This window comes from Orbicella franksi, chromosome 9 (assembly GCF_964199315.1).
Source record: "Orbicella franksi chromosome 9, jaOrbFran1.1, whole genome shotgun sequence".
Classification (NCBI taxonomy): domain Eukaryota; kingdom Metazoa; phylum Cnidaria; class Anthozoa; order Scleractinia; family Merulinidae; genus Orbicella; species Orbicella franksi.
In genome coordinates, this window is record NC_138153.1 from 2,168,663 (window position 1) to 2,186,717 (window position 18,055).

General features: G+C 38.2%; 2 protein-coding genes across 2 annotated transcripts; one reads left to right on the forward strand and one right to left on the reverse strand.

The window, feature by feature from the left end:
• Positions 1–30: 30 nt before the first annotated feature.
• LOC145496792 (uncharacterized) lies at positions 31–7,530 on the reverse strand. The gene is made up of 2 exons (XM_081476538.1): positions 3,354–7,530; positions 31–1,875 (listed from the first exon to the last, which is right to left on the reverse strand). Exons 1-2 carry the CDS (start codon positions 7,330–7,332, stop codon positions 1,811–1,813), a joined length of 4,044 nt encoding a protein of 1,347 aa, XP_081332664.1. The 5' UTR covers positions 7,333–7,530; the 3' UTR covers positions 31–1,810.
• A 138-nt stretch (positions 7,531–7,668) lies between these two features.
• On the forward strand, positions 7,669–17,151 carry LOC145496798 (major facilitator superfamily domain-containing protein 8-like). The gene is made up of 12 exons (XM_081476545.1): positions 7,669–7,811; positions 9,000–9,188; positions 9,760–9,822; positions 10,430–10,549; positions 10,959–11,038; positions 11,515–11,854; positions 11,950–12,023; positions 13,936–14,019; positions 14,198–14,250; positions 14,418–14,497; positions 15,130–15,249; positions 15,859–17,151. The coding sequence occupies exons 1-12, from the start codon at positions 7,736–7,738 to the stop codon at positions 16,113–16,115; spliced, it is 1,536 nt and encodes a 511-aa protein (XP_081332671.1). The 5' UTR covers positions 7,669–7,735; the 3' UTR covers positions 16,116–17,151.
• Positions 17,152–18,055: the final 904 nt, after the last annotated feature.

Genomic DNA, 18,055 nt, shown 5'->3' on the forward strand with positions numbered 1-18,055 from the left:
TTACCTTTATCTTATATATCAACACAAAGGTTTAATTGTCCAAATTTTTATTATCTAATTCCACTGAAATTTACATGGATGTTTAATGAGAAACTACTTATTTACACCTACTGACAAGTAAATAATATTCAAGAACTAAATTTCTTAGCTAAACAATTGCACCATAATAAATTATTGTACATGACCTAACAATCTGCCCTTAAACCTGTGAGTACGCAATAGCTGCACATGATCTGATATGGATTTATTCATCACTGACAGTTTTTCAGTAGCAAGAATAGTAAACTCATTAAAATTTGCACTGCAAATTTTTAACATCTAATCTAGTGCACTTTGAAGCTCTCAAGTAATAAATATTGCAAATTATCTGATGTGATTCTCATGTTACCCACTAAACTTTTACAGAACTCTTTTTAGTGATGAAAGATAGAAAACACCAGAAGGGGGAAATTCCCACCAGGGAGGCTTTCCAAGGGGTAAAAGTGACAAGCGACACAACCCTGAAAACCAGCGACATGGGAATTTCTAATTAGCAACAACTAAATCGAGTGGGCCACTAACATTCAACAGTGACACAGAGAAGCATTAGAAAAGACAGTGACATCGACCCTTTTGGACATTTTTTCCTATTTAGAAATTGTATCCTCTTGTAAAGTCTGTAAATTTCGGAAACAATAAAATTCTAAATGTTTAAACCATGCACTGCATTAGTTTAGAGGGTTATTTTTACAGGAAAATAACCTGCTAACCTGTTTGACAGCAACATATGACTTCATGCAGAAAAACGATGGCGACATTTGCCTCTGCTAGTTGGGCAACATTGGTACACGAAAGGATGTGACATGGCCACCCCCCTTGGAAGGCCTCACCAGGGGGAGGGTACTCCCATGTGAAAGAATCAGGGATACTTGTCATCTTGCTTAGGGGTTGAAATCATGGAGTTTGGTCTCACTAGGGTATTCAGGATGAAATGCCACTATTTTTAGTTGTCAACGAAGGTATCTTTGAGGGTTTCACACGGAGAAATTATGAAAAATGCATTCATGTCTTTCTTAAAGAGATATCTTTTAAGGGTCAAATAAAGCCTGAGCCATGCCCAGAGAGGTCTCCTTTTTCTGACAGGCATCCTCAACCTTTTTACAAGAGAGTCCCCCTCCCCAAGGTAAAATAATAGCCCCAATTGAAGTCTTCAGCATAGGATATTGATTGTGTGAATGAATCATGGAAATTCACAAGAAGGGAGAAAATGTAAATATAAAGTGATTTAAGTGACAACAAAGTGCCTAACTCATGTTAATGTTAATATTGCTGCTTTGGCTTAACTTCAAAAGAGTTCCATCTGACTCTTCCTAGAGCAATCTAGTGTCACCTTTTCACAATTTTGTTATCTGCAATATCTTAAGAAATAATCGGTTACTGGTCTCTTTCGTAAAACACCTTGGTTTAAATCTTCTGGGGTAACTAACACTGTCAGAAATGCTAAATAATTTATAAGAAATTATGAACACCAATATTACTAAAAGGCCCAGTTTTTTATAGGCCAGCAGTTAATGGGGTCTAGCTGAAGTGAGTATCATGCCCATAGAAAACAAGGATAGGCAGTCAGTCTTTAACAGTTAAATTTGTTTGGTAAAACTCTAATGGAAAAGCCAACAAGATAGCCTGAGTGAATTTTTTTTAGGGCAATCCTTGGGATAATCAAGATCTGTCAGTAAACATTGATAATAGGAAGAGAACACCAGTCAGGTTCAGAAAATGTAGAATAATAAACATATGATCCACAGCTAGGACGGCAATCACCTTGTCCGTTTCAATCTAGTTCTGTTAGAGTGCTGTCCTCTGTTAGCGAATAGACATTCTTAAGTGCAGCTGTGCCTGAAAAAAGAGCAGATGTAAATATTTACTGTTATTGATATTTTTATTACATCAAAGACCTTTATGAAATCAAACAAACGACAAGGCATTATTTTTCATTTTGGGGTTAATTAAAGTTGAATCAATATCCACATAAATAATCATCCAGCTTTGTACATGTCTAATTTTGTTAATCATTAAATTACAAACAGAACTGGATGAGAGTCTTATTATCGCTGTTGAAAAGAGGACGCCCTATTAGGGTTTTTATGGGAAACAATATTTAATAGGTAGAAAATTAACGGGATATGGGAACCTCCAACTTCCCACCCCACTGATAAGGCCTCCAAGATGTAAGGTATTATTTATAATGCTGTGCATTGCATCGTTGTCAGCTTGACAGTGAGCTTAATCAATTTTTATCACTTTTCAACATGTTTTTCACAACTTTCTGATGGGTTCTGAGACTTGACGGAGATACAGTATTTACTCAATAATATTAAACGCTGCAGCGTTTATTAACTTTTTCGTGACTTGAGTGCGCCGTTTATTTAAAATCCAATTTATTTCTTGCAAACAATAGTATGGTGAGAGCATTGAAGAATGCTCACTTTGAACTGAAAACGTTGTTATCAATGAAAGCAAACTTCCAAAGCTTGTTTAAGCTGAACTACCGTATATTGTTCTTGTGTTTTGATTATATTCCTTTGAGCTTCGAATGTACTGATATTGAAACATTGTTACAATCAAGGAAAATAATTTTTTTAGGATTGCTCAAACTTGATTATTACCGCATTTGCATTTTGAGTTTATTATGTGAATAAACACTGCATCATTCAAGGGTGATGTTAATTAATATTTCTGCTCTAAAATGTGTTTATTTGAGGGTGGCGTTTAATTGAGTAAATACAATAACTCTCACAGTTCTTCCACTTTGATTTGGCCAAATCAACATAGAGCTATTTCACAAAGAAATAATGTTTCATTCCAGAAGGATTAGGGTGTTGGTAAATTTGGGGTTATCCACTGGAGACCTAAGGATTAAAATGGGAGCTTAAGCAATGACAACAACGACCCCAAGGACAACTCTTAGTAAAAAGTTCATTTACATTTTACCCTTGAATGTCACAATTGTCTAGATCTCTTCACTGGATGGCTAAGAAATGTTCACAGATTTAAACGCACCTGTACAGCCATTGTTTTGCTCATTAAACATTTTGTTTGGGGGCATTCTTCTTGCTCAGTGTTGTCCCTGTGGTTTGCTTAAGCTCCCTAATATGCTGCTGGGCTTAACATTACTTTTCAGTAAAGACTAAGTTTATATTATTTCAGTATCAACATTCAAATTCCCACTACCGGTTTCCATACAGATCTTATTATACTAATTGAGAGATTTACCTTATAAGCATCAAGACAATCATTTCTCATGAACTACAGTGCTTGATTATTACACTCAAGTTGTGAGAAGTTGATGCAAATTGCTCCACGTAAAGGCTTACCTTTTCTGAAGTCTTTGATTTCCACTTTAAATGGGCTAGTAGATTTCTTAGCACCAATAGTAGAACTTCTCAAAGAGAGTGAAGGTGTATCAGTTCGTAATTCTGCACCATGTGACAAACTGGACAAATTACAAGTAACAGATCCTTCAGGTTCCCTTTCTTCAACACCACACCAAGGCTTCGGTGATTGGGTTACATCAGTTGTCTTGTCTAAGTCAGCCAGGTTTTCAAAAACTTCTGGCAGTTTTGCCAATGGAACATCTGGACGCTGCTCTATGCCTGGTATTTTAAGCATCTCTTGAGTCAAAACTGTCGAGGAAGTTGATGGTTCTTCTTTGAATATATCATCGGAAATTGGGGAAGGACTCTCAGAACTTGTTAAATTATCCAGTTGATTGCTGATGTCAGTTTCCAAATCCACACTCGCAGAAGGCAGATCAGGTTCTAAACAAATGGGTGGATTTGAAGCTGCTAGTTCTCTGGGCACCAGATTGAAGGGGTCCAAACAGGTTTTAATAAGTGGTGTACTTGTAATAACCTTAGAACTGACACCAGAAGAAGATAAGGGCTGATTGAGAGTAGAGGCTGTAAAGATGCTGTTTAGAGAAGAAGAGGAAGGAACAGATATGATGGGTATCACAGAAAATTTCCTCGGCTGGACTGGGCAACTTCCTTGTGAAGATGCAGCAACATGGCTGCTTGTAGTTCCCATAAGTGTTGTTATGGTAGCTGTGGGCAGTGTGGGTAGAACAGATGTTGTAGATTGCATCTCAGGTTGTCTAGGAACTACCTTCATCACAACATTTTTTAAACCACTAAGAATTCCAGCAACAGGATTCTCATTAAGGCCTACTGGTTTTGTTACTGTCCCTGCTACAGGAGGTCTATTGGCTTGTAGCTGGCTCAGTGAAGCAAGTGCTCTCAGCGTAATATCAGCATTTGTCTGACCTGTGCTTTGTGGTATCTCTGTGGTGCTGGTTGAAGCTAATGTACTAAGTGGCTTTCCAGAAAAGATCAATTTGGCGGTGGATGAGATGGGAGTAGTTGTTGATTTTGCAGGAATCTGCGAAACCAGCACAGTGTTTTCGGAATGTTTTTTGGAAGTCTGTCCATTTGATGTGCCAGGTGTTTCAGGCATTTTAGCAACACCCAATGTAACAAAACCTGGCACCCTTGCTGTTGCTGGTGTATTTAACACTTGCTGGCTTGATGATGATGCTGGTGCTGTTGATGAAGTACTACCACTGCCATTGTCCACATTTTTCAGAGCGTCATTTGTAATCTTGAGATGCATAACATTCTTGCTGTCTAGGTTCTTCATAAGTTGTCCACTCCTGATGATGCAAATGCTGGAAGGACTACTGGGGTTTTGTGTGGTGCTTAATCTTGAGAGATTACAAATAATCTTATCACTTGATGGCTGCTTCACCTGTCCAAGTGTATCAATGATGGCTTTGTGCTGTGTTGGATTCAACTGAAGAATTGTTGTTGGCTTGGGTAAAATCTTCACCAAATTTGCTTTGGGACCTTCTTGACTTGCTGATTCATTAAGTGGTTTGCTTTTTGCTGTGCTGTTGCCTGGTGGCAAACTCTGTGAAAGGGGAGGATTTCCTGAAACAAATGATTTAAAGGAAATGCTGCTAGCTTCCTGAGTCTGAACTCCACAGGACACATTGGATATGTTCAAGGATGGCAAAGTCTGGGATGATGACGTGGTTGTACCTAAAATCTCTTTGGATGTTCCTAATAGGCTTGGTGTACTAGCTTTCTTGACCAAATTAGCACCAATTGTGTTCTGATCATCCCTGCTCTTCAATGCTGGTTTGTTGTTGGAAACCCAAGGAGACAGCAATGTTTTCTTTGCTCTAGGGCGACCTTTAACAGAAGGTTCAACTGCTAGTTTTGATTCACTTGGCACATCCACAACTACATCTTCACTGCTGTTTAAATTCTCTTCTGTTTTTGGCAGTTCTTCATCATCCACTTGAATGTTAAGGCGCTGAAATATGGTTTCAACTTTTGCACAATCAACGTCAATTGATTCTTTACCAAACATCAACAGATTCCTCTTCTCTTTCAGTGTTTTGTTTGTCTTCATCAACTGTGTCTTTTTATTGTTCAATTCCTTGGACCCTTTTTCCAATTCTTCAATAGTACTGATTCCTTTGCTTAGTATAGACTGCTTGCTGAAATACAAGTCTGCATCCACTAGGTCAGTAAAAACTTCCAGCTTCATATCATTGAATAAATCCCCCAAGTGGTGGCGACGTTTTCTTTCCGTGGCACTTCTTGTTGCTTTCTTATTGGAGGTATCTGGATTATGACCATTTTTCTGCATGAAATGAGAATGCACTTCATCAGAATCATCTGGATTTATGATCTTTATCATCTCCCCTTCCTGCATCTTGGCACATTGCAAGAAAATATCAATCTCATTGGGTAATGCTTGAATGGATGTATCTATGGTCCCATCCTTTGTCATATCTGGGTGATAACTGAAATGACCTGCCTCAATGCCGCTCACCACAAGAAAATTTTTTCTCATCTCTTTCCCAACTGTTTCAACATCGACATCCACAATTTCTTCTCCCTTCTCCATTTCCTCCTTTTCAACCTTTTCAATCTTATTGTTCAACAGAAAACAACCACAGCGATCTGTAGACATCTCTATGTCTGAGGAATGATCACTTAAATCAGACAGAACACTAACACTTGTTGTTTCGTCATCTCGGTCGCTACTGTGGGGAGTACAACCGTCCAGGGAATTCTTTTCTGCCATTTTTGCTTGACTGAGCTCTGAAGAAGTATTACCTGTCAAGTCTATTAAACGTTCTCCACTGGGTGATTCTGAAGTAAGAAGTTTAGTTTTGAAACTACCATTCCTGGAAAATCCTTGATAAACTGCAGTACGAGCACATGTGGCATTTTCTATCTTAGGCTTAAATGATAAGGATTTTGCCTGAGTATTCTTGTCATCTTCCTCACCATCACCTTTACCCTGTGAATTTTCAACATCTGGAAAATGAAGATCTGGAAATTCCTCAGGATTTGGAAATTCATCATTTTCCAAATGATCCAATAACACATTGGACATGCTCTCTGAAACTTGGGCTTTTGGTTCAGATTTCTTCTTTTTCTTTATTCTAAATTTTGTTTGGCTCGTTTGATCACAATGTTCATTTTTCCGTTTTTTCTTCTTTTTTTTCTTCGGTATTGGATCAGTGGAAGTGCCAATCCCCTCTACTGCACCCTCACTTTGGTTAAATTGAGCAGCAGACAAATCAAGTTGACCATCCCCCCTGTCCACCACAGCTTTTTCAGGTTTTTTGAAAATGTCTTGTGCTGTGTCTTCGTCATCTCCTAAATCTACAGTTTCTGAACACAGGAGCGAAATTTCTGAGAAGACATTCGTCGAAGATTGCGCATTCATTTCACTCCCGCTAGCAGAAATGTCGATTGGAGTAGACTGAGAAAGCTCACGGTCATCTAAAATCGTACCTACCGATGACACTTTATCGATCTTGGACTTGATCAAACCATCTGCGGGCGAACTGTGCTTCGGTTTTGACGCCGCCGCCGTTGTCAAGGTGGAAATTTGTTTCGGCGGCTTTTTCTTCGAGGTCTTTGCCGCTTTCTTCTTGCTTGGCGGAACAAACAGCCCGCAGTTATCTCCGAGACGTTTGCCAGAACCCTCAGCTTTCCTCTTTTGCCCAACAGTTACGCTGATAGCTGCACAGTTCGTTTCGTTGTGTTCAATGTGGGTTTCGAGCTCATCGAGCGATTCGAAAGACAAGAAGGCAAAGCCACCCAGAAGGTCCAAATCGGGCTGTAAATCAACCCTTCTAGAAACGCTAGCAGGCGATTTGCCCTTCCATCCGACCGCCGGTAGAAAGCCGAACGTCGCATTCGTCAAGTTAGCGTCCAAGATTTGAGTTGTGGGGCCGAATGTTGTGGCCTTCGGCTTGGATTTGCTCCCCATTGCACGCGATGCTTCCGGACACCGATAGTCGCTACTACGCCCTGTTGAATTCGCACTCGGTATCCCACTGATCGACCTCTTAGCAGCTAAATTAGTCAATAATATTGCTATTCGACCGAACTATGGTACATTTTGTGGAAAATAAGCTCCAGAAGTCAGCGAATTTGACCTTGTTTTGCTGAAGTTTCAGGACTACAGCCACGTGTTTTCCCCCAGAATCCTCCACCCTAATCGTCGCCATTTTGAATTCCAAATAAAGCGCCTATTGTGCTTTTGACCAATCAGATGTCTCGTATGGTAAATGCACTATACGTATGTTTTTTTCCGTGGCGGCGCTGTGATCGTGTGACCAGTTGGGCAAATTCTTACCAAGCTTGTGGAGTTTTGCCTAATAATTTGGAAAATGAACTTAAAGACCAAGAAGAGTTCTACCAGGATGTGCATTGGATTGTTTTTCTTGCTTGGTGGAATTGAATATGGTAAGTAACGGATAAAGTTGATTTGGCATGCTTCGAAAACTTTCCCAACACCCAGGGAATCAGGTTTGTTTTGCAGGTCTGTGATTGATACTTATTTGAATCATTTTTTTGTTTGTGCTTAGAAAATATGACTGCCTGTTAGCAGTGTTTTCTTTTTGCTTGTTTGGTTTTCAGTTGCATGGATTTTAAAGAGATTAAATGAAGATAAATGCAAAATTTCGCGCATTCTGGCGGTTATGCAAGCTTATGTCACGTGAAGTTTTTCATATTTTCATACGCTTACCGGCGTTTTATAGGAATCCTGACAGGCGTACGTAACTTATCTTTATTGACGATAAGTTATGTTAGGATTGATCAGTGAGTTTATTTCTGATAAGAGTTCATTTTTTCCCGAGAATAATCGTTATATTTGTTCATTGGAGTATAATTTGCAGGTGTCACGTTGTGACCCCCTCCCCTCGCCCTCAGAAGCCGAAACATATTTTCAAGCTTTCTGGACTTGCATTATGGAAGATACTATGTTGATTCAAGAGCTTGTCTGAAAACGTAACAAACCATAGCACTTTGGTACTGAACTAAGCCTATCACAGACATCTCAGACCATCAACAACTTACATTACAACAACAACAACATCTTTATTTTCTTAATATAAATATAAATGTTATAACATTTTTAGTTAACTTAATATAGGTATAATGTTTTAGATGAAGTAACTGTTATAATCTTGTTTCAGTAAGACTGGAGGCTAAATGAACCATTAGGTTTTCGAGTTAGCCTCCAGTCTAGTTATGTCTGCAATGTTACTGTAGGACAGGAGAGATGAAGGAAGAATTTGGAGTTTACAGTTTGGTTTTGGGGAAACAAAAATTAACTAGAAGGGTTATTGGTCTGACAGTAAATAAAGTTGTATTTTTTTGTAAAAAGCAAATATGCCAAGTTCTTTGAAATGGATTGAAAGTTCTTTCCAAAGATCTTCTTGAGCTTTTGTCCTCAGCACACGTACAATTGTACAACTATAGAGAGCCACCTTAAGGTAGAAAAATCCACAATTGTTTGGAATTTTCCCTGCATGTAAACACCAGTCTTGAAAATGTAAGCTTGAACATCCCAAGTTCAAATAAGGCACAAAATACTGATCTCTGGCGTTGTGTGTACTAACCTCTGTCTTACTGTTTTTATTGTGGTAGCTGTTATCCTTCCAACTCTGTGGTTGTATTTGGAACACAGTTTTGATGCCGAGCAGTGGTTTTTTGGAGTGGTGTTTGCATCATTTTCTTTTGCTAATTTGTTGTCGAGTCCACTGTTTGGTTTCTGGGTTGACTACACACGCAAAACCAAAACTGTCATTCTAATTGCAAATCTGTTTGAGATAGGAGGTTAGTCAGCATTTGATGTACAATATAAACTTATTTTTCCAAGCTCCCTTCTGTAATGCCAGGGATTTCCTTGTTATTTATTCCCTGTAACATACCTTTTTTTTCTTACATGTGGCCAGTGGTTCTACATTTGTCTAGGATAACTCAATCCTGAGTGGAGGCAGGGGGCTGAGTGGTCAGCGCGTTGACTTGCAATGCAGCGGTTCCGGGTTTAAGTTCTGCTCTGACCACTACCTGGATTTGTTTCACTCTAGCCCCAAGTTCAAATCCTCGATGCCTGCCAAAAAGAGTTTATCACAACAACAGATATGCATTTAGGTTTCTGGAATTTAGCATTTTGATATAAAATTATCCTACTAAGTTTGAGAATGGCTGCTTAAAAATATCTGGAAAATGGGCAACTGTTATATTGGTGTCTGAAAATTTCTTAATACAATTAATGTTGGAAATGTTTCATTACTTCCGAGGCATCAGTTATCTTAATTTGTTATGCTTGTTGTAATCCATGAATACCCCTTGACATCTCACACAGTGTGGAAACAACATTGATACAGTAATGTTATCCTTTCAGGTAATTTCTTGTATTTTATTGCTTGGTCCAAGTATTGGGTACTCATTGCACGATTCACTGCAGGTGAGTTGAATAATGCAGGCTCTTGTTCTTCTTATTTACTTTGTCCTAGTTTTAGTCTTTATCGTCATCATCAGCAGCAGCAGCAGCATCATAATCCTCATCATCATTTATTTGCCACACCATAAATAATAATAAACGATAATAATATTAACAAAAAGGCAATGAAGGGACTTCCAAAAAACTACCAGGTTAGAGGAGGCCACCTTAGTTGTTAACATAGTAGAAATTTTAAGTTTTGCATATGCCGTATGGCCAATTCTTGTTTGTGTATTGATTTGGTAGACCTCAAATTCTCGCATAACTTATTCAACATTTTGCTATCCTAAGCAAGTCAACTAGCCTTCCAAGCAGATCTCTTTAGACTTGTCGCATAATCAATCCTAGGGAGGATTGCATGACCAGCCATAAAAATGTCTGCATAGGAGCCTTCATATTCAACAGCACTAACTGAGTGTGACAGGGTCACTAGATATATAATTGATTGAGGTAGACCATGTATAGCTAACTTGACAAAATTACACTAACTTTCTCAAAATACCTACCTGTTGCATTGTTTCTTTAACAAAAATAATTTTAATGTATAGTTACACAGTGTTGCCTCTTTTAGGCATAGGTGCTGGAATAGGAGCTGGAATATTTGCACAGATTGCAAGAACAACAACTGAAAAAGAAAGGACTGGAATGTTCTCCATTGCCATGGGTTTGCGCCAGTTTGGTTTGTTAGTAGGTATGTCCATCTGGTGAGATATTTGAATGCCATGAAGTTATTTGGTTATGTCGAGCCACTGCTGTGTTGAAAATTTATGTTAAACCCACAATCCCAGACAAAAATGTTGGGACACCAAGTATCTTATCCCCTTCCCCCCAGTTACTATGTTGATAATCAGGTATCTTTTCCCATTCAGTCGCAAAAAAATGCAACATTTTCCAACATTGATCTAGGGAGATGGGGGATACATCATCCAACAACTACTTTTGTCTGGAATAATGGGTTGTGTTGTCAAATCAAATTCAAGGCACATGATAACATAATATCCAAGTGAATTTAAAAGCTTATACATGTATGAAAGAACATAATTATTTGAATTGTGAAGAAACTGAAATATTGTTTGTTTGCATTTGTTTGTTTTTTTCAGGGCCTGGCTTTAACCTTTTTTTGAGGAAATTTAATTTCAAATTAGGACCGTTTGAGGTTGATTCTTATAGGTCACCTGGAGTAAGTTCAAGTTTTAAGCATTTTAAAAAAGATTAAGAATGTGTGCAGTTTGCTATCCATGATAAATTATGGTGAAAAGCATTTAATAGTACTGAAATCCCCAACAGGTCTCAGTTGTTCAAAGATTGGGTAGGGCTATGTACCGGATGAATCACTATATCCAATGGATAGTGTGGTTTGTTTTCTTAACACTTAACCACGGGATAGTGATTTATGTGGTGGATTAGCATTATCCACCCTTCAAACAACTGGGCCCTGCTTTAGAACATTGGTGGCCTATTTTGGGTGCTTCCGCTCTCAATAGCCAGTCTGGCAAGCTGAATCTTAGAACAGTCAAGTAAGGATATTTTTTGGAGCTACACAATAGGACATTATGGCCTTGGATAGTATTTGTGTCCCACTATGGGATGTACTACACCATTCATAGTTTGTTGTCATGCATTTAAGTATACTGTATTTGTTTTTTCTGTCATTAGATTTTTATGGCTGCAGTATGGCTGATACTGGAGTTCATCCTGCTGTTCTGTTATTTTGATTTGCCCATGGTGAAGCCCATTTCTAATGATGAGGAAAGTGAACATCCAAATGGGTACAATCACAGTGTGAACAGCAGTATTACATCTGGAAGTGTCAATGCTACCAGGGTGGAGAGAGGCTACGACTATACTATTTCCAGTGACACAATTACTGATGATTTGACCAGTAGCGATGCAGTTATTGATGGCGAAAAACAGAAACTAGTAAATGTTAATGCAGTAGGTCTTCACAGACGACCGAAGAAAGCTTCTGTAATGGACAAATGGCACTTGGCTAGAGGTAGGCGTGAAACATGCCACTGAACTCTTAAGTGCTTTGTTGTTATTTAGAGTAGACTTAGTAACAGTTTATTGTAACTGATGTCTATTTCATAGATCTTGTCAGAGAGGAAGTGATTGTTATCTTGGCTTCACAGTTCTTGATGTTCTTCAATCAAACAGCATTAGAGGTTTGTTAGCAAACAACAAGGGATTTCTTCTAAGCATCAGTCACAATCAGGGTTCTTGTTAAGTGCCGGCTGCCAGCTAAAAAACTGCCTACTTTATTTTTGATTCATGGCATTTTGACCTTGTCCAAAATCGATTTTTTTTTTAAAGGAAATGTCTCCAAGAGAATGTATTTCAGAGCCAGTTACAAAATTTTCTGGGGGAGCATGCCCCCAGACCTCCCTAGAGGCTTGTCCCTTCACTACTCAAATCAGTGTCAGCTGTCTACTTCATGAAAATAGCCCTCTACTCCCTAGATTAATGAGGAGAACCCTGACAACATCAATTAGAGGGAGGTGACTTACCAGTAACAGAAATGCTTGTTAATTGGAATTACACTAAAAATGTTAAAGTTAGTGATTAAGGATGAAGTGTTCATTCAGGCAATTCAACATGAGACACAGTCTGAAAAGTAAGCATTTTCAATTCCAGTTTCCCTTATTGAAACTTAACTAGCAGGTAGACTAGCTGCACTGTTGGTAATTATGCAGTTCCAGAAAATATCCATACTTCCCCCACAGAAGGGATTGGAACATCCTGGCAGTGGAGGTTTCTGTAAGACCAAAAAATTTAAAGAAATGTATGAAGCATAATTGAAATTTCCAGAGGGGTTGGTGTGTGTGTGTGTGTGTGTGTGTGTGTGGGGTGGGGGGTCTTAGAGGAAATCGCTTCCATGGGAGAGGTATAGATATTTTCTGGATCTACACCGTCAACTTTTAGAGCATCTCGACCACACTGATTTGGTGGCAGATAATGCTATGCTATTAAGAAAATTGCTGTAGGAAACTGAAAGAAATTTCTGTACCAGGCTGGAAATAACAGTTGGTCATCTGAAATTATCCAAACAAATTTTTGAAATTGCCCTAACTTACTAATTTTTATCAAACATCACGATCAAGTTCTGAAATGACTTTGGCTTTTAGTTGTCAAGGTGCTGTTTGCAGGCCATGTCTGCTTTGAAACCTGAACTAAAAATCGCAACTCTTATGGGTGTGTGGTTTGTTTTGCCTTAATTGTCCTTCCAGACATGCATTATTTGTGTAATTAATATCAAACAAATTTGTGATATGTCAAGCTAAAATAGAGATCTCAAAGGATCTCAAAGCCTTTTTTATTTTTTGTGAAAAAAAACTTTACACCACTTGTAAGTGATATTTATTGTTACTTTAGTTCAATATCAACATTATTTTAGTGAATGGAAGTAAGCCTAGCAGGTTTTCTCTGCCCAGAAATTAAGAGGTTAAAGTGTTGCAGACATTATGTTGTAGACATTACAGATTCTCTCTCTTACTTTTATGATAAACTACATAGCTCTGAAAAGAACATGATTCATTTTGGCATCAGTGCTTTCATGAAGTAATCAAACGAATATTTCTCATTTTGAAGAGTCAAGGAAAATCTATAATATAAAATCTATATGTTCCTTCGCAATGTTTCCTACAGTTTTCAAAACTTATCGAAAAGCACTATTATAGACATTTTCCCTCAAAAGAAGTTCTCAACAGACATTTTTCAATTCCGAAATTTGTTATGGATGCGATTAATTGGTAATGCGACCTCATGTCGTACAATTCAGGGAATAATTGGGCTCATAATTTTAAATATGCTTCCTGCTTTGCTCTTGTCCAATTTTTAAATTACTTGTGCGATTGCCTCCTGAATTGAACTTCACTCGGTCCAATTACTATAACTAACAAGTATTAGTTACTTTTATCACAACAGCAGAGTCAGGCTAATTGTATCAATTGTATCATTCCAGTGGTTTGGCCATCTCAATGACATGCAGCCCTGCTTAATATGGCACATTGTGCCCCAACACTGTAACATTCCTCAGTTTGACTGTAAAATCTATTTTTGTCATGATTTATATTGCAGGCAATAGTTACCCCTATGTCAGAATATCTTCTGGGCTGGCATGAAATTGAAAACAGTATTGCCTACTGTCTAATAGCATTAGAGGTAATAAAAACATAATTTTTGTGAACATTTTTCCTTCTTGGATGGACATAACAAATCACTTATTTCTCTTTGATAATTCTGTCAAAATTAGTGGAAAATTATCATTTTCTCCAGGTTGTTGTTTATAAAAATTAATAATAATATTATGTGAAATGTTTAATTGTGTTTTTCTTATCAGGCCATTCTGGTATTTATTCTTGTCAAAGTGCTGAGCCAAAGGATGGCAGACAGGTAAATGCCAAGCTTGTTTTGCTTGATTTGTCAATGGTCTGTAAATGTGGAATAGGTCATTTTTAATTAGTTTTTCAGAATAAATTATATTGGTATCTATCTTATGGTTTCTATAAACTCAATGTGTGTTAGTTTAACTCATCAATGTCTTTTGCTTTTCTTTCTAGATGGCTAATGGTAATTGGTATTGCATTTGAGGGTTTTGCCTTAATCTGGTATCTTTTTCTCTTAGCCAATGCAAAGCCATGTAAGTTTGCATATTTTCTCTCAAAGCATGTGATGTTTAATTTTTCAGCGTTTCTATACTTCATAGATGATAATAAGTGTCTAAAATCATGAAGTTTCCTTGCTTCAAAATATATTAGGTTTGATAATATTGTTGTGCGATCCATATGATACATATAATGTCATGTTTCTGACAGTACATCTTGAAAAAATCTACTCTCCTTGTTTGCAGTTCATTAGTCTGCTTCAATAGCAGAACACCTGGAACAGGCTAAAGCCTGGGGGAACTCCCTTATTAAAAGGAGGAGGGAAGTTTTGAAAGGAACCCCTAAGGGTACATGTACCAATATCCTGTTTTGTGGGCGTTGCTTGAATATTTTTCACCCTGAGGGGTACCAATTCTTAAACAACACATTATCTCCTGTCATATTTTTTCGGCTGAATACGCTAAGAGTTACTAAAGCTGCCTTTTTAACCCATCCTTTTTAAATAGGAGTACCTCATTCCTCCCGCCGTTATCCATCCTTTTTTCTTTTGTTTTTTCTTTCTTTGACATTTTCCAGTTGAAAAGAACTAAAGACAATTTTTGAGATCACTATTAAAACATGACTTTGGATACCTGCCTGAAGTGAAGTTTTCTTTCTGTCTTTTCAGATGACTCGGTTGTTCTTCCTACCATCATTGTTGGCACAATAGTTATCGTGTTTGGCTTGCCGTTTTTCTCAGTGGCAAATATTTCACTCTACTCTAAAATCACTGATGAAAAAACCCAAGGTGAGTGGATTTTTGCAGGAATAAACTCTCTTCAAACCCTAAGATAGATGAACAGCTGCAAGTAGTCTTATTGATGAAAGATGTTGTGTAATGATGACAAATTTGCTCACCAACAGATCTGTTTTTATTAAAGAGAAGCATTTTTCTTCATCGTGTTTTACTGCAATTTTCCTACTCGTTGGATCTGAGCTAATCTAGCTTATAAGTAAGAACAGTCATAAATAGAATTAACGGTGACATCATCAAATTTGAATGTTCACACATGACCATTGTCATCGTGCTTTGAATTAGTCCTAAAACATTTTTCAAAATTTAAAAATGTTCCGTGTCGTTAATCAAATTGCCGTAAGCAAATTGTAGGTTTGATTTACACAAATAATTCGTGCCATAGTTACGCGTGTCGTAAGCTTGTTACAGACGGCAAAGTTGCACTGTCTAAATTTGCATTAAGGGAGCTGCAACATGGCAGAAACGGACAAAAAGTCCTTTAGGAACAGTGGTCATGACTGGTCTTGGACAAAGCTCCTACACAGAAACATTGATGTAACAATGTGTGAAGGATCATAATGTGGTTTATTTCCGAACCTCAAGTTGTGGTCCTCTTTTCAGGAATTGCTCAAGGTGTTCAGAGGTCTATAACAGGAGTGGCTATGATCCTAGGGCCCTTGTGGGGTGGGGCCCTCACACGGAGGCTCTATCTTATGTTAGGAGTTATGGCAGCTCTTGAAGTCATCTTAGCAGTAAGTGGAAAAGATTTGTTAGCGTTGTCTTTGGGTATTCTCTCCATCAAAGTCTTATATAGGTCGTCACGCTGCCGTTCTCCTAAAGAAGTGTTCCGTGACGTTACAAAGCGGTTTACAAAGTAACGGCTGGAAAGTTTGACCTCTTGTTTCGTGCAACTTATGTCATGATATGGGTCACAGGTGGAGAGCTATAAACTATCTTGATTTTTTTCCCGTTAACTGTATTTTTTGTTTTGTTTTAGTATCAGTTACAATATAGCCTGTAAAGGCTGTCTAGTAGGGTATACAGTCGAACCTCCGGTTGCGACCACCTCTCCTCAGCGACCATTTTTCCAAAATACCAAGAGTTTCTAAGGCCCGGTTCATACGTCGCATTTCTGCCGTGTCGAATTCAATTCAACGAATTAAGTTCGGCAGAAATTCGACGTCTGAATCAGCAGTCGCATTTCTGCCGCACTTAATTGAATTGAATTCGACACGGCAGAAATGCGACGTATGAACCGGGCCTAAGTCAAATCAGTATATGTGGAATCTCTTTTAAGCGAACGCGACCACATTTACAGCTAAAAGTTTGAAATTTTCTTTTGTTTTTAACCTCCCATAAGCGACCACTTCGCAGATAATAGAGCGGAAATTGGATAATAAGGTGTCCATTGACATTATCGTATTCCTGGGTAGTACACGAGACGGAAGTATTTCAATAGGAAGCCGGATTTTTTTCTCGAAATTGACTTTTTACATGAACAAAATGTTTAAAACATGGGGTAAGTCTCTGCTGTCACAATATGCTAATGAGGCAAAGTTTCGATCCACTATGGTCTAAGCTCCCGTAAGCGACCTCCTCCCGCAAGGGCTTATGGGAGGTTCGACTGTAGGTTGAAAACAAATCTGCGAGTGGAGTGAGCCTATTGTCGAATGGAAGATCTCACCTGCAATAACGCGCACGGCACATTCCGCCCGCCGATTTTCGTGTTCGCCAATTCACCGGTGATTTCATGTCAGTCTGTTAGTTTGGGTTTGTTTATTATGACAAATTTAGCAATATCTTGTTGTTGTTGTTTTTTTCTACAGACATTGATGTTTCTCTCTTTTGATCGACTTAAAGAACCCCAGCAACAAATTCCTTCCTCGTATGACCAAATAGAAACGGAAAATGAACGACAACCTCTGCTGGCTTGAAACTACCGTGTCAGCTAATAAGATCGCAGTGAATATCTGCTGAATGAGACGAAATAGTCCGGGACGAACAACTAAGATTGAGGGGATCTCCTGCTTCTCCGCCCACCCTTCCAATGTTATGTTCTTATACCAAAGCCCTCCTGTAGTTCCGTAAGGACTTCTCGCGGATTAAGACCCCCTATTTTAATTTTATTTCCAATTTCAGTAATGAATGTCTAGACGTAGGTTCAAGTATTTTTCTCAATTTCTGTTGATTTCTCAAGTTGAAGTTGTTTTTCGAGCCATGTACAAGTTTATTAGACAACCACGTTTTGTGCGTACATTATTAGCCTTGTAGATAAGTTTGGGTATTTCGCTCGATACGTATATTTAGATTAGTTATGTTCACAGTTTTGTTTAAGTTGAAGTTATAAATTCAGTCACGCCCAGAAAGGGAGTCAAAATACGTGAGAGGAGAGCTGAAGAGAGAGGGGACAAATGTTGTGTCCTGGAGGTCGATTTCCTTCACTATGGACTTTATAGGAAGGTTTACTCCATCAGGACACAGATGAATTTATGGACGATTTATATTGGAATTGGACGATGTTTTAATCGTCGAGATCTTAAATTACAATTCAACTTGTATCTGCAAGAGAAGGACATTTTTCATCATGTTGTACCATGTTAAGAGAATGGAATGGCTTGTTTAGTTACGCAATGTTCCTTTGATGTTAAGATACAACAAAACAAACATATTCAATGGTTTATAAACCTTTCCAAACCTACAATACTTAGATGAAAATGTAATAATTTATTGGTAGAAATGTTACATTAAATACTGTACACCTTTACACTTGCATAGTGGTTTGTCCTCCATGCATTCGTTTCTTTCTTGCACAATTTTC